This window comes from Saccopteryx leptura, chromosome 6 (genome assembly GCF_036850995.1).
Source record: "Saccopteryx leptura isolate mSacLep1 chromosome 6, mSacLep1_pri_phased_curated, whole genome shotgun sequence".
NCBI classification, from domain to species: domain Eukaryota; kingdom Metazoa; phylum Chordata; class Mammalia; order Chiroptera; family Emballonuridae; genus Saccopteryx; species Saccopteryx leptura.
In genome coordinates this window covers 25550341-25578264 of record NC_089508.1, presented here as the reverse complement: position 1 = coordinate 25578264, position 27924 = coordinate 25550341, and the positions used below count along the sequence as shown (strand labels likewise).

The 27924-nt window shown below is 46.1% G+C and overlaps 1 protein-coding gene and 1 pseudogene across 1 annotated transcript in view; one reads left to right on the top strand and one right to left on the bottom strand.

The window, feature by feature from the left end:
- The window catches only part of IFT43 (intraflagellar transport 43), a 92725-nt gene that overhangs the window by 5991 nt on the left and 58810 nt on the right, over positions 1–27924 (top strand). Inside the window, exon 3 of the mRNA XM_066343444.1 lies at positions 25718–25782. Coding sequence (XP_066199541.1) covers positions 25718–25782 — 65 coding nt within the window. The remainder of the gene's footprint in view (positions 1–25717; positions 25783–27924) is intronic.
- Positions 14073–15507, bottom strand: LOC136375813 (dynein light chain 1, cytoplasmic-like; annotated as a pseudogene).

The window sequence follows — 27924 nt, the reverse complement described above, 5'->3', positions numbered from 1 at the left end:
ATTTGAATTTATCTTTTTTTTTAGTGACAGGGACAGAGAGAGAGAGGGACAGATAGGGACAGACAGACAAGAAGGGAGAAGAGAGATGAAGAGCATCAATTCTTTGTTGCAACACCTTAGTTGCTCATTGATTGCTTTCTCATATGTGCCTTGACTGGGGGGCTATAGCAGACCGAGTGACCCCTTGCTCAAACCAGATGAGCCCGTGCTCAAGCTGGCGACCTCAGGGTTTCGAACCTGGGTCGTTCGCGTCCTAGTTCGACACTCTATCCACTGTGCCATTGCTTGGTCAGGCACTTTTTTTTTTAAACTCTGGGCATTAGCATTTTTCTGGAAGAACATGATGAAAAGTCATTCTGTTCTTCACCCAGTTGGTACATCTGACAGTGAAATGCCAGTCAGGATTCCAGGATTCCAGGATTCCTTCTCTCCCTGCATTAACTGAGGTTTAAAGCAGCGTGGGCAGCCTCCCCGGGGCCAGATGCGCACTGTGCTGTGTGGGACTTTTGGCCATTTCTTTCTAAAATTAGATCCCAAGGCTTGTGTGTGTGCCCATTTACATTCCGAGTGTATTACTTGATGCGTTTATTTTTGTCCGCTCAATGACTATATTCTAGGATGAAGCTATTCACGTAAACGTCAGTGTGATACCTGGGAGCTGTCATATGCCCTAGAATTACTTTAGAGTTAAGAAGGATTAGTTCAGAAGGCTTGTTTTAAAGTGAGGTGGTAGAGTTGGGAGCCGTGGTGAAGGAAGCGGAGGAGTGGTCTGCTGGAAGAGAGAGCGCACGGGACTTGGCAGCGAGGACGAGGGCTGGCGGTGCTCGGTTAATTAATTGCCTGGATCTTGAACTAGTCCAATAATCTTTCTAATCCTCCATTTTATTATCTGTCATATGGTGATAATACTACCAGGTTGGCGTGGGGATGAAGTGAAATGCATTTAGAAACACTATAAACTGAAAAGCATGGCAGAAGCATTTATTCAGTCAGTACACTAGTGAATAAATGAGCCTGTAGACGGTCTCTGCTGCTGTTAGTTGAGGGCAGCAAAGGACGAGGATGTAAGCTTGGTTCTCTTTAGAACGATGTGGAAGGCTGTTCAGGGCTGCTGCTCATTTATCCGCAGGTTGTCTAGCAGGGATCCGAAGCAGTGTGTGTGCTTTCTGGGTGCAGTGGGTGTTCCTTATAAGAGTGGATACGGGCCCTGGCTGGTTGGCTCAGTGGTAGAGCGTTGGCCTGGCGTGCGGGGGACCCGGGTTCGATTCCCGGCCAGGGCACATACGAGAAGCGCCCATTTGCTTCTCCACCCCCCCCCTCCTTCCTCTCTGTCTCTCTCTTCCCCTCCCATAGCCGAGGCTCCATTGGAGCAAAGATGGCCCGGGCGCTGGGGATGGCTCCTTGGCCTCTGCCCCAGGCGCTAGAGTGGCTCTGGTCTCGGCAGAGCGACACCCCGGAGGGGCAGAGCATCACCCCCTGGTGGGCAGAGCGTAGCCCCTGGTGGGCGTGCTGGGTGGATCCCGGTCAGGCGCATGCGGGAGTCTGTCTGACTGTCTCCCTGTTTCCAGCTTCAGAAAAAAAAAAAAAATAGGAAAAAAAAAGAGTGGATACGGTGCAGGTCTTGGGCTCATACGGGGTGGGGGGAGGGTGTGTGTCATACAGGCCTGGGCTCACAGCCTGCTCTGCCACACATTAGATCCGTGACTCTGACTGAGCAAGTTACTTAACCTCTTTCAGCCTCAGTTTTCCCATTGGTAAAACAAGGATATTAATATTATATGCTTGATAAGGGCAGCTAGAGAGGAAAAACGAGGTCAGAGATGTAAAGCCCTAAGCGCAGTCTGACACGTTAGTGCCTACTGTACTGCTAACCATTATTTCTCTAGAACTCCAGTGGTCTTTTTAATTTGCCTTGACCTTCTCTATTAAGGTTGAAAACTGGTGGTCTTCAGGCTGAATTTAGCCTACAGTCACGTCTTGTTTGATCCAGACAGAGTTAATTTCTTTTAAACTTGGTTGTTATAAGTTACAAACTAGAAAACTTGATGTGAAAGTCCGGATTTGGGGCTTCTCTTTAAAACCGGAAGTTCCGGCCCAGTGGGGTGACGGCGGGCGTCCCGCCTGGCCCAGCTGTCCGGAGCTGTCCGGAGCTGCCCGGAGCTGTCCGGAGCTGATGGCCGCGCTCGCTCCCGTGCAGCCTGCCTCTCCGTTCTGCCACTTCTTCCTTCAAACCCGCCTGGGCAGGCTTGCTCACGTGTGGTCTGCCTGGCTTCTGTTTCTGTTTAAGTTTCAAGCTCCTTTTCTTCTCGGATGGATTCAGGTGTCCTTGTGTGTCTGTTAGTGTTGGATTTGGCGACATCCCCTAGAAACTCAGCCCCAGTACTTGAATCAAACAGGCATGATTTTTCTCGCAGCAGGAAGCCTAGAGCCTCGAGGGCAGAGCAGCGTAGGTGCAGTCACTGGAGACTGTCCTGTGTTGCCCTCCTAGCTCCCAGCTCTGCCAGCTGGAGCTCGTGACTTCTGGTTGCAGAGTGGCTGGTTGTTCCCCAGGGATCAGAGCCACATCCCAGGTAGGCAGAGAGAGGACAGTTGAAGAGTTCAAGGTGCGTGCCAACTTGTGTGTCCCTCCCTGCTGGCTAGGAAAACAGTAGCCAGAGACCTCGCCAAGAAGATTTCTAGTGACATTTGATTGGTCAGAACTGTGTCTTAACCACTTTAACTTGCAAGGAAATTTTCAGCTGGGCATGTGGCCATACCCATAACACATCGGGCTTTCTCGTTAGAGAGAAGAGAACGGCAGCTACTGGGTAGGCAGTTTGCACTGACATGTTGATTTTTTAAAAAATAGAATATGCAAAGGTTTTTTTATTTTATTTTATTTTTTTTGAGAGGGTAAGCTAGGGTATGGAAGGGAAGGATTATTTTTTCGTAGCAAAAAAAAAAAAAAAATAAATCCACATTCCTCTCCAGTTTTGTAATTTAAATTTGTGTAGAGTTCAGTGAAAAATTGTGTGACCCGAAGTTCCTGGAAATCTGCTTGAATTGCCTATGTCACCCTCTTCTAGTTATCTCTAACCACCGGGGCTTTTTGCCTACAGAGTATGTGTGACTCGGCCCTCCCTCTCTTCAAAGAAGAGGAAAGGTCTCTATTTGCTTAGTAGTCATTCTGTACATTTCGAAGAACATAACTATTTCGTTGTACTGATTAACAAGAACAATGAATTCTTTCTGTAGTTTTACCCCCTCAGAGCTGATTAGAATTGTACCTAATTCTTTAGGGTTGTAATGAAGATGAAATTAGGTAATGCACTTAAAGTGCTCAGCATAGTATCCAGCATACGGTACTCTCTCAAGAAATGGCAAATACTAACAAAGTTTATGACTGTACTCTTCTGCTTTTTGGCTTTTTTTGGCCACCGGTCACAAATCAGGCTTGGGTCACTAGACACATATTTCAGTTGGCAATTCGAGCTGACATTACAGTTATTGACAGTGTTACTGGAAGATAATTCCATGATGAGTTTCACTTGTCTGCGGTGTATAACTTTCTCTGGGGAGGCCAGCTCTGAGAATGGAGCTGGGTTTCTCTGTTTGAACTTTCATCTCTTTATCGATTCATCGATTCAAAAGATGCTGTTCTTATACAGCTCCTTCAAGCAAAGACCTGACAGTTTCTACCATGCAGAGAAGTAACCTTGGGCGAAACCTCTCCAGGCTGACCAGTCTTTTGGGTGAACATTTCTCACTTGGGTCTACACCTCTTTTTGGCTTAGCTTTTATTTTGAATATATATATATTTTTAATAATAACAATGATTTTAGCTGACATTGGAACAGTTGCTACCGCTCTATTAATTACCTGCAAATACTGTTTAAGGCTCACGGTAGCTCTTGAAGTAGGCCCCATTATCTTATTTTTGCTCTGAGGACCTTGAGACTTGGAGATGTGGGGTGACTTGTCCAGAGTCATTCAGCTCATCTCCGTCTCTAGTCTCGGTTCCTCTGGCTCTGGCCAGGTGTTTAACCACCACCCGACCTCTCCTACCTGCTAGCTAGGCAGACGCACAGACCTCCCAGCAGAGAAGGGTTTCTGGAGAGAGTGGAGAGACTTGGGTTGTTCTCTGTTTTGGAATCCCTTGGAGAGGGAGTGAGTTCTCACTTGATCACCCTTATTCACCCACTTGTCCCGAGAAGCGTTGGAGTCGCAGCTGTTCCCCTTCTCTTCCCCCATCCCCTGCAGTGTTCCTCCGAGGACTCAGGCTGAAAGTTAGCCAGATTCTCTCGAAGGAATCTCAGAAATGCTGCTGGGCTCATGTTCCCAAATTAGGCCAGTTTCCTCATCCCCTGGCAGCTTGCTCAGCTGGAGGCCCCTGGAGCTTGGCATTGCGTCTCCTGCCCTCCACCCATCCCCTGACTGGTCTGCCAGCCCGGCAGTTATTTCCAGCCCGACCGGGTTATCTGCTGACCCTTTTTGGTGACATTTTTCTTCTTTCTCACAAAAATAACTTTCCTGATTGGTCACATTTTTCAGCCTTTTTCACAGCCCCTCTCCAATGGGCTGGATTGAAGGATGCTTCTGATAACGTCGTCGAGGAGGGATGCAGGGAATTCGATGTGGAACTGTTCATGAGGAATGTGTTTTCCACACTTCATATTTATGTCATGCTTTGCATGCTTCAGTTTTGAAGTCTCCCTTGGGGTGGACATATGTGCATCACTGACCCATCCCTGGGGCCCGCCACTGTGTGGGAGGGAATGTCAGCTCAGGGTAGAGCCTGCAGTTAGAAATAGCATCTCAAGAGTCTCCTCCAGCCGGGCCCGGCCTTTTCACTGTCCCAGTACGACTTGCTTCCCACAGCTCCTGCCTCGTTTCAGTAAAGCAGAGACTCGCTCTGCTGGCTTCCTGCAAGTCCTGGGCTGGAGGGTGCTGCTGGAAGAGTGCTTTGAGGTTCTCTGCCTTACCTGCAGGGAGGGATAAAGGAGAAATACATGTGAAGAGCTTAGTGTAGGGCACCGTTAAATCAGCAGTTGTTGTTATTGACACTGGTATGTACCGTGGGCCAGTTACTTAACCTCTGAGCCTATTTTCTTATCTGATGAATGGAGATGACAGTAGGAGAGGGTCATAGTGTTGTCGGAGAATTAGATAAGAGAACATACTATATAAAGCTATTAGGACAGTGTTCACCACGTACTAAATATTGTTATTATCTGTGTCATGTGAGAATTAGAAAGTATTATCAGTTTATCTTCAAATGCAGTTCTGGCCAAGATAGTTATTTTATAGAACAAGCTGGGTCTTAGGACAAAGGAACATTTGGATGAGGAGTCCTTTTAAGACCCATTTTATTTGTCTCCTCTCGTAGTATCTCTGCCTATGCCATCGACCAGTTATTTGCCAAGACCTTTCCGTGTGTGTGTGTGTGTGTGTGTGTGTGTGTGTTTATTTATTTAAAAATTTTTTTAGGTAAAACCCTCTGTCTAGAGGTTGGCAGTCTTCCAGAGAATAATCCTCAATTGTTGATTTACATCATTTTTTTTTTTACAGAGACAGAGAGAGAGTCAGAGAGAGGGACAGACAGACAGGAATGGAGAGAGATGAGAAGCATCAATCATCAGTTTTCCGTTGTGACACCTTAGTTATTCATTGATTGCTTTCTCATATGTGCCTTGACCGTGGGGCTACAGCAGACCGAGTAACCCCTTGCTCGAGCCAGCAACCTTGGGTCCAAGCTGGTTTGAGCTTTGCTCAAACTAGATGAGCCCATGCTAAAGCGGGCGACTTCGGGGTCTTGAACCTGGGTCCTCCGCATCCCAGTCCAACGCTCTATCCACTGCGCCACCGCCTGGTCAGGTGATTTACATAATTTTGTTGTATGGGCCCATGGGGAGAAAATGAGGAGGAGACTAAGTTATCTAGATTCTGCTAATTCCAAGTAAATGCTAGATGCATAATAAAAATATGTGTAAACTAATCAATGATACCAGTCTAGTTTGTGCTTGATGGCTTATTGCAGTGCCTCAAGAACTATGAAAACCCCCACCTTAGACTTCTTGGCATCCTTAATTTGCATTAGAAGAACACACATGTGATTAGTAACTACAGGACCTATCTGCTTATGACCCATTCCACATGAAATGGGTCAGATCCCACTGTAATATTGGAAACTGGCTTGACTCCTAACTGATCTCACATTTTATGTTCCTGCCCTCCTGCAGTTTAGCTAGAGCAGTCTTATAAAAATGTACATCATTTGTTTCACACTCAAACCCTTTCATGGATACCCATGGTTCTTAGGTGAATAAAAACCCAAATTCTTACTTCGATCCTGTGTCATTTTGGCTTTGCCTACATCTCCAAACTCATTTCCATCTGCTTCCTCTGTCACAGCCTCAGGGACTCTTTATTTTGCTACACAATTCTCTACTTCTTCTAGTTCCTTAAGATACTGTAATTCCATAGAGTAGAATAGAATAGAGTAGAGTAGAATAGAATAGAATAGAATAGAGTAGAATAGAATAGGGTAGAGTAGAGTAGAGTAGAGTAGAGTAGAGTAGAATAGAATAGAGTAGAGTAGATTAGAATAGAGTAGAGTAGAGTAGAGTAGAGTAGAGTAGAATAGAATAGAGTAGAGTAGAGTAGAGTAGATTAGAATAGAATAGAATAGAATAGAATAGAATAGAATAGAGTAGAGTAGAATAGAATAGAATAGAATAGAATATAGTAGAGTAGAATAGAATAGAGTAGAGTAGAGTAGAATAGAATAGTTCCCTAGAATAGTCACCATTACTCTTTTCTGGGCTGACTCCTACTTTTTCTTTGGGTTCAACTTGAATATCACTCCCTCTATTAAAAGAGAAAATTATGTTCTCTTTTAAATTAGGCCCCCTTATTATTCTCTCTCGTAGCTTTTCTCTTTGTTTTTTACTTTTTCTGTGTCACCCCATCAACAGACTGTAACTATGTTTGTGTAATTAGTTAGATCCATGTCTCTCACTAATCACAAGCTCTAGAAGTGCTTGCCCTGCTCCCTGGCACTCTGTAGCCCCTCAGTCAGCACTCGGTCTGTGAATGAGGAACAGGCACGGGGGCTGATGTGTGCATTTCAGGGTGGATAAGTTTGAGGTGCCCGTGATACTACTAACTGGAGATGTCCAGGAGGCTTTAACATGTATGACTCGTTGGACTGGGCTTTGAGCTGGAGCTAAAGATTGGGAAGCCGTTAGTACTGAGGTGGCAAGTGGAAGCCCAGCTCTGTCTGCAAGGAGAGTTTTTTGAATACGAAGAGAAGAGACCTTGGACAGAACCTGAGGAGCACCTGTGTTTAAGGAACACAGCCAAAGAACAGCTCACAAAAGAAGATTTCAAAGGAGTGGCCAGAGGGGAGAAGGGAAAACCAGGCACCTGTGGTGTCCTAAACCAAGATACGAGAGCATGCCAAGGACTCAGGGGTCGAGGGTGTTTGCTGCTGCCAAGAGCATCCAGGAATGCGAGACCCTTCCTCTGGAGCAGGTCAGTTGGATTTAGCAATAGAGGTCCTCGTCTGGGAAGCAGAGCAGGCTCTGTGTGTGCCAGCACAGTACCACCTACTAGGCCAGTTCTCAGTTACTACTGTGGAAGGGTTCAATGAATAGATTATGACGTGCATGCACTCATCACTGAATGTAGGAAGCCTGTCTCCTTCCCAGATCTCTTGTCTCTTTGCCTTTTCCTCTCCCACTGAGCCTTCTTCTATTTTTCCCTTTTCCTCTCCTTTCTCTTTTTTCTATATCTCTTCTTGTTTTTCTCTCCACCAGTGATAACAGAGAACTTGATCCCCCCATACTCCTTTTCGCCCATCCATTCATGTATATTTTTTAACACATTTATAAGTAGAATTTCATTCATTCATTCATTCATTCATTCATCCTAAATGTAATACACACTTTCCAATTCAGTACATAAAAATGAATCATATAACTCTTTTTTTTTTTTTTTTTTTAACAGAGTCAGAGAGTCAGAGAGAGGGATAGACAGACAGGAACGGAGAGATGAGAAGCATCAATCATTAGTTTTTCATTGCGCGTTGCAACACTTTAATTGTTCATTGATTGCTTTCTCATATGTGCCTTGACCGTGGGCCTTCAGCAGACCAAATAATGCCTTGCTCCAGCCAGCGACCTTGGGTCCAAGCTGGTGAGCCTTGCTCAAACCAGATGAGCCCGCGCTCAAGCTGGCGACCTCAGAGTCTCGAACCTGGGTCTTCCGCATCCCAGTCCAACTCTCTATCCTCTGCGCCACCGCCCAGTCAGGCTCATATAACTCTTGACAATAATTTATACTTAAGTAGTGTCAGAATGGGAACACAGAAGGAGCAACTGACCCTGCCTGAGACTTAAGGAAGGCTTCCTGAAGGAGGGGACCCTTGAGGCGAGTTGAAATGAATGAGTAGGAATTTGTGAAGGAGGGAGAAGAATAGCGGTAAAAGCCTGTTCCAAGGCATGCCACTGTATAGGGGCCCAGTGTTTTCAGGGCATGGTAAACAATTTACTGTATTAGGATCATAGGCCTGTGTTCCAAGTGGAGGAATCAGGGGTTATTTTGTATGCTGTAGAGAGCCCACAGAGATTTTAAAGCAGAGAATTACATGATTGACTTTGTTGTAGGAAGACCAATCTAGCAGCTATGTGGCTGATGGTTGAGCCTGGGAGAGGTGTTGCCAGGGAGACTAGCAGGAGGCAGTTGGAGGAGTCCTGAGTCCTGAGAGATGTTGGAACATGAACTCCAGGCATTCCCAAACCGGTTTTTCAGTTTGGGGTATCTACATACCACTTGAATTATTGTTAATATTTTTGTTTAATTCAACTCCCATTTTGTATTTAAATACATTATTTTTTTATTTTTTATTATTTGACAGAGAGAGGGACAGATAGGGATAACAGACAGGAACGGAGAGAGATGAGAAGCATCAATCGTCAGTTTTTCATTGTGACACCTTAGTTGTTCATTGATTGCTTTCTCATATGTGCCTTGACCATGGGGCTACAGAAGACTGAGTAACCCCTTGCTCAAGCCAATGACCTTGGGTCCAAGCTGGTGAGCTTTGCTCAAGCCAGATGAGCCCGCGCTCAAGCTGGCGACCTCGGGGTCTCGAACCTGGGTCCTCTGCATCCCAGTCCGATGCTCCATCCACTGAGCCACCGCCTGGTCAGGCTAAATACATTATTTTTAAAGAGAAACTTTATTGATGAAATTACAATTTGTGATAGTAATAGTTTTCCTAATACACATTAAAATACATGCATGGCTGTTTTTTAGAAGTCATATCCACGTGCCACCTCCCATTCGCGTGCACAGTGGCTTATGTACCTTACTTGGGAAACTGAACGAAAGCCTGGCAGAGGGGCGAAGAGCACAGTGGGTGCCAGAGCCATTTTTAAGGGGGGACGGGGAAGGTGCGGTAATACTTCAGATGGGCGGCTGGTGGTGACAGGGAAGGAGAGCCTGCGGTTGACTGCATGTGTGGTGAACAGGCTGGAGAGATAATGAGATTGTTGACGCTAGAATTTAAGAGTTGAGTCAGGGAGCAAGGAGAGATAATTGTTTCAGTTTGGGACATGTTGAATTTGAGTTGCCTTTAGGTTTTTCAGTGAGGTCTGTCAAGTAAACAGTTGAACATTTGGTCTGGAGCTTAAGAGAGAGAGCTGAAAACTAGTGATAACAGATGTGGAAGTCATCAGCACATATCCTGGGGTCTCTAAGAAGAACATGTAGGAAGGACTTCTGATTCCTTTGGGTGGCACACGGATCCTTCGTGACCTTCAGTGCGTGTGTGTGTGTGTGGGGGGGGGGTTTAAACAGGGAAGAGATATCAGACATGCATTTTAGAAAGAACACTTTGGCAGTAACTGGACAGGGATGGAGCCAGGTTTTGTGAGGCCTGAAACTTATATAACTTAGAGGCCGTCTTCAAGAAAAAGGATTCAAAATGATGACTTCACAATGAGATACGAAAGTAAATAGTTATTTGTAGTGAGAAAAGACCACAGCTAAGTTACTAGAGCCTTGATGCTGTTGGAGATCCTGTGAGGCACTGTCCCAGAGATGCGTGCAGAGAAGTGCCTCCTGACTGAGACCTAGCGTCCCCTCCCTACCCCAGACTCCCTGTGACTCCCAGGGGCCCATGCAGGAGTGGAGTATAGGCTGGAGAAAGGGGAGACCGGAAGCAGGGAGATCAGGTCGGGCCCAGATGAGAGAAGGCAGAAAACATGAGCTTGTTAATCCTTAATTTGCACTTTTGTGCGTTTTCTCCAACACCCCTCAGTAGGTTGGGCATTGACACAGTGGAGGCATATGGTTGGCTTGACCCAGGTTGGGGGACTTTGGGGGGAAATGTGGTAAAAGGTAAGGAAGTGAGGTATGGGGTCCTTGAAAGTGAGCTGGGTTGATAGGGAAGGAAGTGAAACCAAGAAGGAACTCCTTAGATAAGGAGGGAAGGAGGGACCTGGATATTTCAGAGATGGAGCAGTTTCAGGTTATAACAAGTTTAAAAAAGTAACAAAGTCATTGGCATTTAAAGGCTTAAGGAATGATGGGACTAGTGGTGGAGCAGGAATGCCCCAATTTTTGATCAGTCTGTCCTCAGGCGATTGTTAGTGACAGGGATGAAGAAGGAAAGAGGGGGATATAGCTGAACAGTTTGAGTTTCAAAGGAAGTGTTCTGTAATAATTTGGAAGAGGAATGACCCAGAGCAGTGTTTTTTAACTGCTGATCTGTAGACCAACCACCAGAAATTTCGTGCCGGTCCGTGAAAGAGTTAACCACCCTGATATTCTATGAAGATTATAGAGCCAATAGTCTTAGTCAAATTTGCGCATGCTCAGGGTGATTTCCGCCTTAGCGGTCCCTGAAATACTATTTTCACCTGTCCCCAAGTGTAAAAATGTTGAAAGCCAGTGCTCTACAGAACTTTGAGAGGTAAAGCTGGAATGCTTTCTGGGGCCCTGGTTTGCATGTGGGTTTTAAAGAATGAGAAAGCTCTCTCTGAGAGAACTTGCAAGAGCCGAGAAGTCCCTGTGGGCAAGCCGGGGTTTAGGAGGGGCCAGGAGATGGAGTGGGCTTAGGACTGTAAGGTTGTGATCACAAAGCCTCACTGAAATCATTAGCTAGGCTAAGTTTCTTCTCATCATGTAGCATGTCGATACTTACTGAGGAGGAGCAGAATGGTAGTAAAATATTCTTTCAGTAATGATACTTTATGGGAAAAAGGTACTAACTAATGTTGAATGTCACGGGTGATAGACTGAAAACTTCCTGGTCGCATGTCTTTACTCAGCATAATAGAGAATTATGTCACTGGGTTTAGCTGATTACTTTTATATTCCATTTTACCTTGGCTTGTTAGGATAGCTTTTTATGCTGTTGGTTTAGTGGTTGCTGTCAGGGTTAGAATATGCATTCTTCTCACTGGCCACATAGCATTATTAGACCACTTCGCATGAAATGTGAGATTCTTGTGGCAGTGTAAGTCCCATTTGTCCCTTCTCATCTTTTGTGCTAGTGATGTCATATATTTTAAAACTACATGTTCTAAACCCCACAATACCATTTGCCGTTTCACTTTAAACAGTTGTCATGTAGAGAAATGAAAAGAAAGAAGAGGTAGTCTTTTATATTCACTCACTTATCACATGTCTACCATTTCTGTTGTTCTTCCTTTCATCCTCTAGACCCAAGTTTCCATCTGGTGTTATTTCTCTTTAGCTTGAAGAACTTTTCTTGGCATTTCTTAGTACAGTTTTTGTTGTTGTTGTTGTTGTTATTGCTAGAGAGACAGAGACAGACACACAGGAAGGGAGAGAGACGAGAAGCATCAACTCTTAATTGCTTCACTTTAGTTGTTCATTGATTGTTTCTCATTTGTGCCTTGACTGGGGAGCTCTAGCTGAGCCAGTGACCCCTTGCTCAAGCCAGCAACCGTGAGCTTGTTGTGCCAGTGACCTCTGGGCTGAAGCTAGCAAGCTTTGGGATCGTGTGGACAATTCCCTGGCTCAAGCCAGCGACCCTGCACTGATGAGCCTGCGCTCAGTGCCAGAGACCTTGGGGTTTCAGACTGGAGGCTTCAGCATTCCAGGTTGATGCTTTATCCACTGCGCCAGCACCTGTCAGGCACGAGTCTTATTTTCTTTTAAATCCTTGAACATTTTTATAGTAGCTGCTTTAAAACTCTTGTCTGTTAATTCCAATATCTGGATCATCTTGGGGTCAATTTTTATTTTTTATTTATTTACTTTTTTGACTGTGAGTCACATTTTCATGTTTCTTCACATGTTTAGCAATTTTTTTTGTACTGAGGACAGTGTGGATAATGCATGGTGGAAACTCTGGATTATATTACTGCCTTTGAAAAGTGTTGTTTTTTGTTTAGTAGGCAGTTTAATTATTTTTATATTACCTTGAACTAGCAAGCAGTCGGGTGTAGGCTTTGTTGGGGCAGGTCTGTTTGGGCTTTGCCCTTAGTTTCAGAGCAGATGCCCCTAGTCCTGGAGCATGGCCTTTACTGCCCAGGCGTGGCTCTTTTGTTCCGTGGTGAACCCAAGGTGTGGGCCAGGCATTCTGTCTCTGTGGAATTGACTGCCCAGGTGTGGCTCTTCTGTTCTGTGGTGAACCCGAGGTGTGGGCCAGGCATTCTGTCTCTGTGGAATTGACTGCCCAGGTGTGGCTCTTCTGTTCTGTGGTGAACCCGAGGTGTGGGCCAGGCATTCTGTCTCTGTGGAACTGACTCCAATCACTGTTTCCCTTGCAGTGGGAAGCAGCTGAAATCTCTACTTTTTATTTATTTTTTTCCTTTTTGCCCATCAATAGCTGCTTTTCACTGGGTTTCGTGGAGTCTCCTCCATGCATGTGCAGTTCAGGGATTAAATAAAGGCTTTGGGGGAGTATGCACATTTGGGACTCTCTCCTCCTAGGGTTTCTTCCTCTCTATTTTCAGTGTCTCTGGCAACCCCAAAATTTGTCTTCAGACCAGTAAAACTGCAGCTTTCTGCTTGAATTCTAGCTGCTCAGTTGCGGCCCAGACTGGTGATTGTACTCACAAGGAAAATCCACTTAAATGTGAATTTTTACCCAGTACAATTCTTTTCTTTAAGGATCAAATCCCTCCCTGTTTCTGCCTACTTTTCTTTGCCCTCCAGTGCCTTCAAATCATTGCCCATCGTTTTGTCCAGCACTTATCATTGTTACCTGTGTGGAGGTTAGTTGAATGCAAACTGCTCCTACATCCTTGGATCGAGAAGCAGCCCATTGCTTTTGGACCTTTTCAGAATACACTGTGAATTTTTCCCAGTGGGACTGTTGGCAAGGAAGGAATAAGAATGGTGGTTGTAGAAACAGATTGTGTCGATTTTCTCTTGGGGTAACTGCCAGGTAGTCAGGTACGTTAGCTATTGCACGAGAAGGTGTTCTGACCGTGGTGTGCTTGCAAGTAAGGCCTGAAGCATGGCTATGAAGAGGCCCCGAGAACCGGGAGACAGCCTCCAGGGTGAAGCACCTGTCCATGCAGATGCTGCGCTGACACGTTCATCTAGGAAGGCCTCTAGGGTGGAGAGATGACAGTGTCCTTTGCAAGGGCAGGGAGTCTTCCTGTGTAGCCTCGGCTGAGGAGCACATGTTACAGATTGTGCCCATCTTATGCCTTCTGTGTCAGGCCGTTGTCACCTGGGAGCAGCAGAGTGGCCTTCAGCCCTTCTTGTTTGAGAAAGGGTAGGAAGAGAGTTGAGGAAAAGGGAGCACAGCATGCTTTAACACTAGTCTCCGAGGAAGTTTTTACCAAAATGAGAAAACCAAGAACAATGCAGTAAGTTTTTCATTCACTAAATTTATTTAATTTAAAGGATCATGTTTTTTTTCTTGCTAATTGTTTTATCATCACAGCAAACGAGTGCAGAGAATGCCTGTATAAAACAACACAATAAAGGCTCAAGATCAAGGTGTTCCTTTCGGTAAGGCTGCAGATTTAGTCTCTGGCATTAGGAATCTGGGCTGCAGTCCTGGTTGTGGATGGATCACTGGGTGTATGGCGCGGTCCATGTTTTTAACCAGCTCTGAACAGAAGAATGGCCACTTGCTCAGGTAGAAGTAGGTGAAGTGTTTGGTTCCATGTGTCAGTAACTGCTGAAGTTCCTCCCACCATACAGTGCCAGGCAGGGTTGTACTTCTTGTCAAACCCTTCCTTAATATGGGCTGTATTGTCCTTCTCTATCTTATATTTCTCTAGCACCTGGGTAGCCCGTTCTACTGAGTCCTCTTGCACCTCCTTGGACACATCAGCATTTTTGATCACAGCACTTTTGATCGCCGTCTTTAGGTCACGCTTGGTTACAGTGGAACAGAGGCTGGCTGACTGAAAATCTCCTAAGGGAGGGGCTGGCCAGGCTCGGACCTGGGGGTAGATACCATCGCTACCTAAAGGATTATTCTTTTTTAATTTTCTTTTTTCATTTCATTGTTAAAAGAGGAGGGGGGATAGTGAGACAGATTCCTGCATGCACCCTGACTAGGATCCACCTGGCAACCCCTGTCTGGGGACGATGCTTGAATCAACTGAGCTAATCAACTGAGCTATCCTCAGTGCCTGAGGCCAATGCTTGGACCAACCGAGCTGCCCTCATCACCTGACGCCGATGCTCAAACCAATCAATCCACTGGCTGCAAGAGGAGAAGAGAGGGAGAAGGGGGAGAAGAGCAAATGGTTACTTCTCATGTGTACCTGACTGGGGACTGGACCTGGGACATCTGCATGCTGGGCCGACACTCTCTCCACTGAGCCAACCAGCAAGGCCTAAAGGATCATCCTGGTTTATGTCCTTCCTAATTTGGTGAGATGGAAAATGTCCCCCTTAAATGAAATGACAAACAGAAGAAATGGTGGTTCTATAAAACCATTCTTAACAAAATTAAAAACTGTTAACTCTGTGCTGCCAACCACAGCCAACCCTCCAAAGTTTGTTGAAATACTGACAGTTTGTGAAATCTAGAAATATGGCAAATAGTTTGAGAAGTTAAAAAAAACTTTAGGTTTACTGGGGTCACTTGAAACGTTGTCATGGGGATAGAGTGAAGTGAGTGCTAACTCGCCAGCCATGACCCTGCTGTGTGCTTGAAGTGTCTTCTCTCGCTCCCACAGCCGAGGCTGCATGAGGAGGGGCTGCGGTGAGGGACCCTGTGAGCAGCCTGGGGAGCCCAGCCGGGCCTCCCCGCCGGGGCTCGTAAGGTGGGGGCTGCCGGCGCGTGGTTTAATACCACTCTCTAGTTTCCTCCACTTTTCCATCCTCACCCTTACGGAGACTTGTGAGAGATCAGGTTTCTTAAAGCGTCAAGGTGTCAGCTTGCTCCTCAGCTCTCAACTTGCTCCAAGTCACTCCAGTCTGGATTTGGTCGAGGTGGCAAGTCTAGACTGTGCTCCTGCGGAGTGGCAGGTGCCAGGACGGCTCGCTTCGCGGAGCGCTGGGAATTTCCACTCTCGACATCGTGCGCATTTCTGGCTCCGTACGTGCTGGATGGATCTGAACAAACTGAAAGGAGTTTGGAGAATGACAAAAACCTATAGATTTTGATTAATGATGAAAGTTGAGAGGAATGTCTATTTTGGCTGAACTGCAAAAAGTATGGGAGAACAGGACATTTCTTTATAAGTGTCTGGGAGGTATCGACCCAGGAAGAGGGGAGAGCTGATTTAGGGTGACCCAATCGGATATAACTGAGATTAAGAGAATGCCATAGAAGGGAGGAAAATCCAGGGTGAATAGTAAGAACGATTTTGGGGGCAGAAATCTGTTCTCTTTGGATCAGCCTCCTTAACAAACTGCTGGAAGCCTATCCCATGAGTCATTTCAAGTGGGCAGTTTGACGACTGTGTATTGAGCGATGGGATAAGGGGCTTTTTATTACAGGTTGTGTGGGGCTATTTGGGGAGTGTGACACCACCAGAGTAAGCCTCGGGCACTGTGGTTCTGTGCATTGCACCAACATCCCAGCAAGTGGCCGCTGTGGTTTCCTCCCCGAGGTCCAGGCTGCTGTAAAGCCTTTCCCTCTCTCCAGGGAAGCTGGGAGAGGTAAGAGGTGGACCCGGGGATGGAACTTGTATAAGGCAGTCCCAAGTAAAAGGCTCTACGGTGTTTTCTAACAAAAATTTCCCATTATCTCTTTATTAAGATTTTTTCCTCAAAGCCTTCATTTTATTACTGTTATTATTTCTGATACATAACATAGTAGTCATATCATCATCACTTATTAAGTGTTGGCTGTGCACCAGAGATTGTCTCCAGTGTTTACAGTAACTCATGGCCAATCTCATTTTACACTTGGGGAAAAGAGGGCCTAGTAAAGTGACTAGCTAAGGCCGCACAGCTAGAAAGTGACAATTCTAGAATTTGGACCCAGGACTGTCCCTCTTCTCCCTCTACCCTGACCTCCCCTGTCCTCTCTTCCCTCTCACACCTTGACCTCCCTCTCCTTCCTTCAAAACTGTAGCTTTTCCCCTTTCCTTCTCCCTGGCAAACTCACTTCTCCCTTCCCATTTGGTCTCTTACTTTTTAAAGTTGCTGCCCTGTTGGTGTGAGGAGAAGACTTGTGCTGTGCAGTAGGTCACAGCTACTTTCCGGGTGCAGAGGTGTGTGCTGAGCTCAGCCTGGCAGTCTGCTCAGTGCTCAAGCTGGGTAGTTTATTTGGGGCATCACTATTTAGCCCAGACTTTGCCCTAACCCCTTTGTCCGCTTGTCTCAATAAATAGATAGGGATTAGACTAGGCTACTTTCTGGTCCTCCTGTCTTGCTGAACATATCCTCCATAGATACTGTTATCAACATTTTTGCTATATTCGTTTAAATGATAATTTATAAAATATTTAAAAATAATGCATTTGTGTTTTTTTTGTTGTTGTTTTTTTTTTTTTTACAGAGGTAGAGAGTGAGTCAGAGAGAGGGACAGACAGGGACAGAGAGAGATGAGAAGCATCAATCATCAGTTTTTTTTCATTGCGCATTGCAACACCTTAGTTGTTCATCGATTGCCCTCTCATATGTGCCTTGACCGCGGGCCTTCAGCAGACCAAGTAACCCCTTGCTGGAGCCAGCGACCCTGGGCTCAAGCTGGTGGGCTTCTGCTCAAATCAAATGAGTTCGTGCTCAAGCTGGCGACCCCGGGGTCTCGAACCTGGGTCCTCTGCGTCCCAGTTCGACGCTCTATCCACTGCGCCACCGCCTGGTCAGGCTGCATTTGTGTTTTATATATAATTTTTTGCTGAATTATTTTGAAACAAACATGGCAAGTCACTTAAATGCTTTAGCATGTATCTCTAAAAAATAGGAACATTCTCCTAGAAATCTATTTTTCCACACCTAATAATATTAACAATTCCTTAATATCATCTGTTACCCAGTCGATAATTCATTTTCCCCAGTTGTTTCCAAAATGTCTTTTATAGCTGTTTTTTTTCAAACCAGGATCCAATCAAGAACCACTCCATTAAGTTTCTCTTGTGTCAATTTAGAGTAGTCCCCTACCCCATCTTCTCACACCTTTTTAGTGGTGTGGACTTTTTGAAGCGTTTGGCCCAGTTGTTCTACAGAGTTTCCCCCATGCTGAACTTGTCTGGTTCCTTCTTCCTCGTCTCCTTCAACTTACTTCCAGGAAGCTGGAAATCGGATTGGAAGGCTTGGATAGATTTCCGGGGGAGCGTCTGTGGCAGGGTTTTCCTGGTGGTGCTGCATGCTTCAGTGGCAGCACCTCGGGTCCCGCTGGTGGTGCTGCTCAGTTTCATCGCTGAGCTAGGGAGGCGGTAGTATCTCTGCTGTTGAGGAACTCCCCCCACCCCACCCCCGCGCAACTGGCATGTAACTATGGGATGATTTTTTGGCACCATGCGATGTCCAGTTTCCCATCAGTCAGTCTTGCACCTAACGCCTTTAGCATCTATTGATGATCAGATTTTTTGTTTTGATATGTCCATTTCAGCTTGAAAGAGCTATGTTTACTCACAGGGCTTCTTAGACGGTCCATTACCTTTCATAACCTTCACTGCATGAGGGGAAACTCAGGTCTAGAATGAAATAGTTGTCAGACCCAGGGTTGGGGAAGGAAGAGCAGTTGGCAGAGATGGAAGTGTGCATGCCCAGCGGGTTTGAGGAATAAGTGTCAGCACTGGAGTGTATGCACATTTTTAAAATTTATTTATTGATCTTACTTTATTTTTTAGCAAGAGAGAAAGAGGAGAGAGAGGGAAGAAGACAGAGAGAGAGAGATGAAGCATCAACTTGTAGTTATGTCACTTTAATTATTCATTGATCGCTTTTCGTATGTGCCTTGACCAGGAGGCTCCCGCCAAACCAGTGACCCCTTGCTCAAGCCAGCGACCTTGGGCTTCAAGCCAGCGACCTTTGGGTGCAAGCCAGTGACCGTGGAATCATGTCGATGATCCCATGCTCAAGTTGGTGACCCTGTGCTCAGGCCGGACCCCTACGCTCAAGCCAGAGACCTTTGGGCGCAAGCCAGTGACCATGGAATCATGTCGATGATCCCATGCTCAAGTTGGTGACCCTGTGCTCAGGCCGGACCCCTACGCTCAAGCCAGAGACCTTGGGTTTTCAAACCTGGGTCCTCAGCCTCCCAGGTCAACACTCTATTCACTGCGCCACCGCAGGTCAGGCTGATTTATTTATTGATTTTAGAGAGAGAGAGAGAAACATCAATTTGTAGTTCCACCCATCCATGCATTCATTGGTTGAATACTGCATGTGCCCTTAGTGAGGATTGAACTTGCAACCTTGGTGTATCAGGACGACATTCCAACCAACCAAGCTATACATGTGCACATGTTACTGTCAGTCTCCTCTCTCATCAAGCATATAAGAACAGCTTTTTTGGATCTTCTTTCCAGTTGCTGGAGAGAGGAAGGGAAATTCGTTTTTAGCCAGTAATCAAGTTTTGAACATGGGAACTGTTTGCTCCTAGAAGATGGGTAGGTGTGAAATGTGCAGTGGATCTTGCTTACGCAGATGTCTCTCCTGCTGGGAATGTCTGCAAGTGTTTGGATTGGTCTTTTTGAAACAGGTTGCAGTTTGGCTTTTGGACTGATTCATATTGTGGGGTTTCTCTGGGACTTGTGAGAATGTGTGAGAAGTTTCTAAACTCAAAAGGCTCCTTTTTTGGCACTGCAGCATCTTTTCTATTTTGGCATCTTAAGAATCTGGGGAAACCATATAAAGATCAGAAACAAGTCTGGCCCTACAGGCTCCCTGTGACTTGGTAATTCCAGTTGGTTGAATCCTGGCCCATTCGGATGAGACCATATAAAGAGGCTGTTTCCTGAATTTCCCGCTCTCTGCCTGTCACAGGGTCCTTTTGGTAGAAAGCTGGTATTTTAGGACTGCAACCACTAGTCATGTGCTCCCCACTCTTCACTCACAGTCAGTCCTGCCCCTGTTTATTTTTGGAGGGAGCACATTTTTGCTTCTCTTCAGGAGCTATGCGGGGTCCTGCCCTCCTGTCCGTCAGGCTGCAGAGCCGGCCGACTGCTCGTTTCCCACACTCGGAGACGTGACTCTGCTTTCCAGAGAGAACACGGAGGATGCACTGCCTCAGGGCCACCATCGCGGCTCCTATTTCTGTCCCTCTTGGCGTTACACATGTCAAGATTCTTTCTATTTAAAAACAAGTTTGGGTAATGTTACCTGGCAGAAAATCTGCCAAAATTGGAAATATCCCAGCAGACGTCTTGGGGCTGTGCCTCTGAATTTCACAAGCAGAGCAATTTAAAGAACACACCAGGATTTTGAATTCTGGAATCAGGCCTTCTCTTCTTGCTGGCTGAGATCACTGGAGCTCGACTCCCTCTCACCCAGCCAGGCTTTTTCTTCTTTCTTCCTCTCTCACACGGGGACAGCAGACAGATTTCTTCCGGAGTCATAACGCAGACAGACTGGTGACGTCTTCCCAAGTGCTGGGCCAGGGAGGAGTCTGGAACTGGTGTGCTCCGTGAGGAAAGGGCTGCAGCCATCTTGGCCTGCCTAGACATTAAGTTCCTAGTGTCAAGGATGAAGCAAGAGTAAGTTCCCTTTCGTTTAAATTTCCAGGCCATTACACAGAGAACTCAGAACACAGGGAACTCAGATGTACGGATTTGAGAAAAAATAAATCGCATATTCAATGTCTTCTCCGGGCCTACCCAGACCCGATGGGTGGGAGAGGGAAGGGACCCAGGCCCTGAGGGAAGGATCGGTGACTAAAGGGTTACCACTTCTCACTACTGCAGGCGGGCACTGGGCTCTGACCTTTGCCCTGGGGAGGGCACCCAGGGCCCTGAGTGCCCCAGCATCTGGTCTGGTACCACTGGAGGAGGGGAAGCACAGCAGTCTGGCAGCTGGTCCTGAAGGGCGCAGCTTGGCCGAGGAGTGTGTCCTGTGTTTCAGGTCGCCCTGGGAGAGAGCCAGGGGGCGCTGTCTGAATCGGGGCTAACTGGCTATTTAGATGTCATCGCAGCTCTGAGGGAAAGCCGCCAGGCAGTCGGGCTGAACCATCCACGCAGAAACCCACCAGGCCTTTTAAATTGCTAAAAGCCTGTCACCTGCGTACGTATCAAACAGATAATTTGCACCTAATTTCAAACTGCTGCATTATGATCAGGTTACATCAGCCTCATCTTACATCCTGCACTGTAAAGTAATGGGTGCTGAGGAGCTCTTCATGGTACCCCCAAAGAGGCTTTCTGGGGCCCCCTCCAGTACGATGATCAGTGGACCGCATTTACTGCAGCCCGAGTGTTACGCGCTGCCTGGCACCTTGCGTCTGGGTGCTCCTGGAATGCTTTCTAACCATCTGCTTATCTCGCCAATCCAGGGCAGGCTCCACTTTTCTCATAAAGCTTCTTCGACCTTTCCTTGCCCTCCGCACTTCCCAAGTTGGTACAAGTCTGTTAGCCTTCAGTTATGTGTTGCAAGTTGACTCATGTTGTCAGAACATACTGTTTCAGTGATACCCCAGGAGAAAGTGGCCCAATAAAAACCACCAAAAGTGACAAGAAAACTTCAGAATTCAGTGGAACTACCCCATGGCTGAGGGCGTCCTCCTCAGTTTCACCTTTGGCTGAATAGAGCCTCTCCCTGCAAGGATGCTCAGTGCCTCCACCCTGATACCGACCTCCCCCCTCCACCGTGGCCAGCTAAGGTTCAGATTAAGCCTGATGTCCAATCATGTAGATTTCAAGTGGACCAGATGCACCTGGCTTCTGCCTCCGCCATAGTCTTGTTGAACTGGAGCAGCATCGGAGGCCAGGGATGAAATCCTGCCTTTCTAACTCACCTGGTGCGCATAGGACAGTGCTTAGCTCTCCACAAAGGGAACAAAGTTGAACTCCGGGGAGAGCCTTTATAACAGCGGTTCTCCCTGTGTTTTGGTCGTTCGACCCCAGCGGTTGAGAACCGCTGCTTTATAACTTGATAATAGTTAATTAAGTCCGTCTCACCCAATCAGGGCACTTGTATGTTGCTATACCAAGGCTTGGGGTAGATACTACTTACAAAAGAAATTTTTATCCTTGGACTCAGAGTACTCAATCACGAACCTGAGGATTCCCCATCAGGAAGGAGGCACCTCCCATGAAATGCCCAAAGCCTAGCTGGTAGACACCAGGTTTCGCCTGCCCTGCCATCTCCCGTCTGCTTCTGCGCTCTCTCCTGAGGTGGGCCAGGGCTCCCTCCGCGAGCAAGGACACCTGTCACCCTGCCCCACGTGTGCCAGAGTTTCTTTGTGACCCTTCCTCTCAGGTGATCTCAGGAAGAGTAGCTTACAGTTTGATAGCTTATGCTGCATAATGACGTCTTTGGTTGTTAGTGTTAAAATAAATTTAAAAAAAATTTTTCATTTTGGAACTAGTTGTCAAATTGTATTAGATGTGGAGGAGCGACCTGGAATCTTTTTGTTTCTGTCAATGTAAGAATGTCCAAACCTATAAAGAATTTTTATAACAACTTATTTGAGCCAGATGACAATGGCCAGGAAGCAAGATCTCAAATGTCCCAGAGAATACAGTTTTGCAGTTTCTTTTATACATTTCAGAGTTCAGGAGGAATGTAAGAAGATTACATGAAGGGGGGAGAAAGCAGGCACAGATAGTTGACAAGGTTAGCTTTCGAGTGGTCCGGGAAGGACGGTTCCTTTGGCCTTCGTGGCCTGCACAGGCAGGAATTCATGACGGGACCCCCGTGAGGTCACTCTTTTAGGTTGGTTACAGTGCCCCCTTTTCGCCATCCATGTTATGAAGCTGCTGTCCTAACTTAGCAGCTGGTACCACTTCGTGATGGGAAGAAAGAGAGAGAAGATGTTTCTTGTGTTACTTCCAGGTGAGAAGGATTTCACTCATCTTCCCAAAAGCTAGGCTTCCTGGGGTTTGCGGTTAAAGAAGATAAAGCGGTAATTTTGGCTTTTTGATTATAGGGAAATTTTGTTAACTATACAATGTCCATTAGTAATCAAAGTGACAGTTCAGGCCAGGCTTAAAGGAGCCTCCCCCCCCCCCCACCCAAACTTTTTAAATGGTAGCTTAAATTTTAAAATAAAAACAAACGAAACCACTGTGTGACCAAACAAAACTTGTGGTTACAAGTTTTAGACCTTTAGGTTCAGGAATTCATATTATCACAAGATGGTTCTATTCTTGAGTAAAGAAATAATAGATGTTATCTGTAAGCGCGCATGGATGGTTTAAAGCCAAATTGGTTTCAAAACATCCTCAAAGGCCCTGCTATGAGTTCAGTTCAGTTCTCCCTAACATTTCAGTCTCTGCAGCACAGTGCCTTACCTACGGTAAGAGCTCAGCAAGGCCAGGTGCTTGGTCTCTGCTTAGACACAACTTTGGCTGCTGGTAGAGTGGGTTATTCTGAGTCCAGGAGTTTCAGTTTCGGTGCTGTCTGAGCAGCCTAACTTCAGAGCTTCGCTTCCCGATTCCTGGGACAGAGAATTCAGTTGGTTCCAATGGGGTCAGGCCTGTTTCAGTCAGCTGTGTCCAGGGAAGAAGGGTGGTGGCATATAAGGCCTCCCCTTCCAGCCTAGAGATGGCGAGTGTGGAGTGTGGCAGGGACCCAGAAAGGACGTGTGGACTAGGAATGATGGTAAGGACCTCTTGGTACGTCTTTGCATTTCTCCCATGGGAGAGACAAACAATAGCTTGTTCTTCACGTCTATTCTTGTCGTTTCTAACACATGTGCGGAGCCTTCACTGAGCTCCATTCCTGGCCTCTAGCATAGAGAAATCGAGTGTGTTTTCTCTAGCGTACTAATTACACTCCCAGGAGGGGGTTGGGTACTGGCATGCGAGCGCTCAGCTGCTTCTCAGTCAGTCATTCCAGCAGGTTCTGCCTCAGCCTGTGAGAAGGCCCGCTCTAGACGGAGCATGTCCTCATCGAGTTGGGGTGCCACTGGAGAAGCAGGAACAAAAACGTACCTTGGTACAAAATAAAAGTATCAGCAGTATAAAGGTATTTTGGCATGTTGAGGGAGTGTTTTCTTCAAAAGTTAGGTTAAGCCTTAAGCAGCAGATTTGAAGGACGTCTCAGTGACACATTTTAGTCAGAGGTCAGGAGACCACATCCTTCCTGCCAAGTTTGCCCCGCTGGTTGTTTTTGTAAAGCTTTATTGGAACACAGTTACACCCATCTGCTTTCTTATTATCTGCAGCTGTTCATTGCCCTGCAGTATCGAAGGGGAGGAGTTGCAACAGAAACTGAAGGGCTCACAAAATAAAAAATATGTATTTACCACCTACCCCTTCATAGAAAAGTTTGCCAACCCTTGTTCTAGTCCATATATCTAAGTGTCTCCTTAGACTTAGAACAGCAATTATGAGTATATGAAGTAATTGGGGGGAAAAAAAAGAAGTATTTCAAAAATTATCCAGGTAAGGCCCTGGCCGGTTGGCTCAGTGGTAGACTGTCGGCCTGGCATGTGGATGTCCTGGGTTCAATTCCTGGTCAGGGCACACAGGAGAAGTGACCATCTGCTTTTCCACCCTTCTCCTTCTCACTTCTCTCTTTATCTCTCTCTTCTCCTTCTGCAGCCGTGGCTCAATTGGAGAAAGTTGGCCCCGAGCGCTGAGAATGGCTCCATGGCCTCCACCTCAGGTGCTAAGAATAGCTTGGTTATTGATTGAGCAACTCTCCAGATGGGCAGAGCGTTGTCCCATAGGGGACTTGCCAGGTGTATCCCTGTCAGGGTGCATGTGAGAGTCTGTCTCTGCCTCCCCTCCTCTCATTAAAAAAATAATTATCCAGGTGAATGCTGAGTTATTTAAAATAGGAAAAGTTCTTTGCTGTTTTACCCAACTTGAGTGATTGAGTGGATTGCTTGATATTCCTTTGGGACTTTTAGTTGAGATAATGCTGAACGAGAATTCCTTGGGTTTCTGAATGTATCCATTGCAGGTGACTGCTTCCTGCCCAAATAATCTGACCAGATTTTTAACCCTCTAGTATAGTTTATGTCTTTCAAGCAAGTCTTTCTCTTATATTTTTATTTTATTTCTTCATAAAAATATTATAAAATGATTATAAAAATTTTTTGAAAATGCCCAGTAGTACAAAGAAGGAAAATGAAGATTTCCCATAATTCTGTCACTGGAGTCCCCTTTCACCCATGTAATTAGAGCTGATTAACACTAGATATAAGTATTAATAATAATTTCACAAAATCAGAAGCAAATACTTACTGTTTTACATGTTTTTAAAAGTTAGTGTATATTGACCCTTCTATCATTAACTATTTTATTCAACATAGTTTTTCACTATTGCAGGGTATTTTTACATGTATATTCTGTGATTTACTTAATTCCTATTACTGCCTATTTGGTTGTTTCCAATGATGTATTCACTATTCAAAAACGACAACATGTTTTCTTCTGATTATCTCCGTGGGATAACTTCCTTGGGTTAGAATGGCTGACTCAGAAAACGCGAGCATTTATTTCTAAGGCTTTCAGTAGACGTTGCCACGTTATCCTCCAGATCTTGGCAGTTTGTACCCACCAAGAGGGTGTGAAAGAGCCCAGATTTTCATAGTGAATTGAAAGGTTATTGAAACCTGTATAATTATGTGAACTAATGTCACCCTAATAAATTCCGTTAAAAGTAAAGGTTACTGGCCCTGGCCGGTTGGTTCAGCGGTAGAGCGTCGGCCTAGCGTGCGGAGGACCTGGGTTCGATTCCCGGCCAGGGCACACAGGAGAAGCGCCCATTTGCTTCTCCACCCCTCCGCCGCGCTTTCCTCTCTGTCTCTCTATTCCCCTCCCGCAGCCGAGGCTCCATTGGAGCAAAGATGGCCCGGGCGCTGGGGATGGCTCTGTGGCCTCTGCCTCAGGCGCTAGAGTGGCTCTGGTCGCAACATGGCGACGCCCAGGATGGGCAGAGCATCGCCCCCTGGGGGGCAGTGCGTTGCCCCATGGTGGGTGTGCCGGGTGGATCCCGGTCGGGCGCATGCGGGAGTCTGTCTGACTGTCTCTCCCTGTTTCCAGCTTCAGAAAAATGCAAAAAATTAAAAAAAAAAAAAAAGAAAAAAAAAGAAAAGGTTACTGTATTTTTACTTGACAAGTTTTGATAGGTTGACTAGTGGTTCAGGTGACCTTAACCTGAGCTGCAGCTTGCTTGGATGCACTTGCTGAGTGACAGTGCTGTTTTGGCTTCTCTTTCCTTGTAGGCGCCCCCTCCCAAACCACCCCGCCTGCACGGAGGCTGGGCAGATGACTCCGCGAAGGCTTCAAAGTGAGTGCCAGCAGCTCGGGGGAGGTGAGGGCAGGCAGGGTGGGTTCGGGCGTTTCACCCCTGTGTTGTTTTTCTTTTTTATTGAACTGTATTGAGATGTATTTGTATGTCTTATAATTCACCCATTTGAAAGGTACAGTTCAGTTCTTAGTATCATCTCAGAGTTGTGCTGTCATCACCATTTTTATTACCCTCCAAGGAAGCCTGTGCCCATTAGCCGTCCCGTCCCGTCCCCGCAGCCTCCCCAGCCCCAGGCAGCCACCAGTCTGCTTTCTGTGTCTGACTTGCCTGCTCTGCACATTTCAGAGAGTGGAGTCATACAATATGTGGTCTTTTTGTGACTGGCTCCTTTCTCTTGGCACAGTGTTTCCCAAGTTCATCTATATTGTAGTATCCTATGTTGTTCTTAGTGTAGTTTTCTAAACAGAATGGAATTTCCCGTTAGTACTAGATTGCAAATCATTCTGGTCTTTAATTCCTTGCACTAAGTTTTAGATGAAAGGTAAACGAAAAAAGTATTTACTACACCGGTGGGCCGGCCAACTATCCAGCTTAACAACTTGCCTGGCCTGTGGTGGCGCAGTAGATAAAGTGTCGACCTATAATGGTCGCTGGTTCGAAATCCCGGCTTCCCCGGTCAAGACACATTCAAGAAACAGCTACCATGAACAGATGTGTTCTGCTCCCCCCTCTTTCTCTCTCTCTCAAATCAGTAAGTAAAACCTTTAAATAAACAATAACAAATAACCTAAAGTATACTCAGGAAGGGAATTTATTTTTCTCAAAGAAGTCACATTGCTCTTAAGAATTTCCTTTAGCAGTTCTCTTCAAAGTAGCACTATCAAAAATATTTTTTCCAGTTCTTTTCTTCGTCCTTCTCCCTTCCTCTCCCCACCTCTAAACGCATGCACGCTTGCACGTGCGCGCGCACGCACACACACACACACACACACACACACACACACACACACTCGCTTTTCCCCCCTGAATCATTTGAAAACAAGTTGCCGTCGCCATGACATTTTGCCTCTGGAGACTTCAGAGTGCATAGCTAAAGGTGAAGGACCTCCTTCAAATGATCAGTGTCGTGATCACATCTAAGAAACTTCATAATGATTTAGTATCTAGTTTAAACTTCTTCCATTGTCCCGAAAAGGTCTTATTGCTAGCTCCAGGACCCAGTCAGTGTTCACATGCTGCATTTGGTAGTTCTGTCTCTTTCAGTCTCTTGATCTAAAATAACTCCAACCCCCCTGTCACCTCTAACCCAGAACATTGACCTTTTTGAAGAATCCAGGTCACTTTTCTTGTGGAATGTCTCACATTCTGGATTCCTCTGCTTGATTCCTCATAATTAGAGTCAAGTGAATGTTTTTTTGGCAAGAACAGATGATAATGTATACTTTTTTATTGTATCAAATGGTGTAGAAAGATATAGTCAAAGATGTCTTGTTTTCATCCTTATCCTCTCCACTTCATTCCCGTCCGTCCCCTCCGGCTAACTGCTTTTGCTTTACCCTTTCTATACTTCTTTTCTGTAAAAACTAAGCATGCATATATAAATTTTATTTATTTTATTTTTTTTTGTATTTTTCTGAAGCTGGAAATGGGGAGAGACAGTCAGACAGACTCCCGCATGCGCCCGACCGGGATCCACCCGGCACGCCCACCAGGGGCGATGCTCTGCCCACCAGGGGGTGATGCTCTGCCCCTCTGGGGCGTTGCTCTGTTGCGACCAGAGCCACTCTAGCGCCTGGGGCAGAGGCCAAGGAGCCATCCCCAGCGCCCGGGCCATCTTTGCTCCAATGGAGCTTCGCTGTGGGAGGGGAAGAGACAGACAGAGAGGAAGGAGAGGGGAAGGGGTGGAGAAGCAGATGGGCGCTTCTCCTGTGTGCCCTGGCCGGGAATCGAACCCGGGACTTCTGCACGCCAGGCCGACGCTCTACCACTGAGCCAACCGGCCAGGGCGCATATATAAATTTTAAAAATGTAGCCTTCTGGCAAACTATTTGGGGAGGCTTGTCTTTCCTCCTGACATCTTTGTTACATACAGGCCAACACAGAATACCCTTATGAATACAAAAAGGGAGAATTCCACTCATTAAATTCTCACCTATGTGGAGAGAAGATCATAAACTTTTA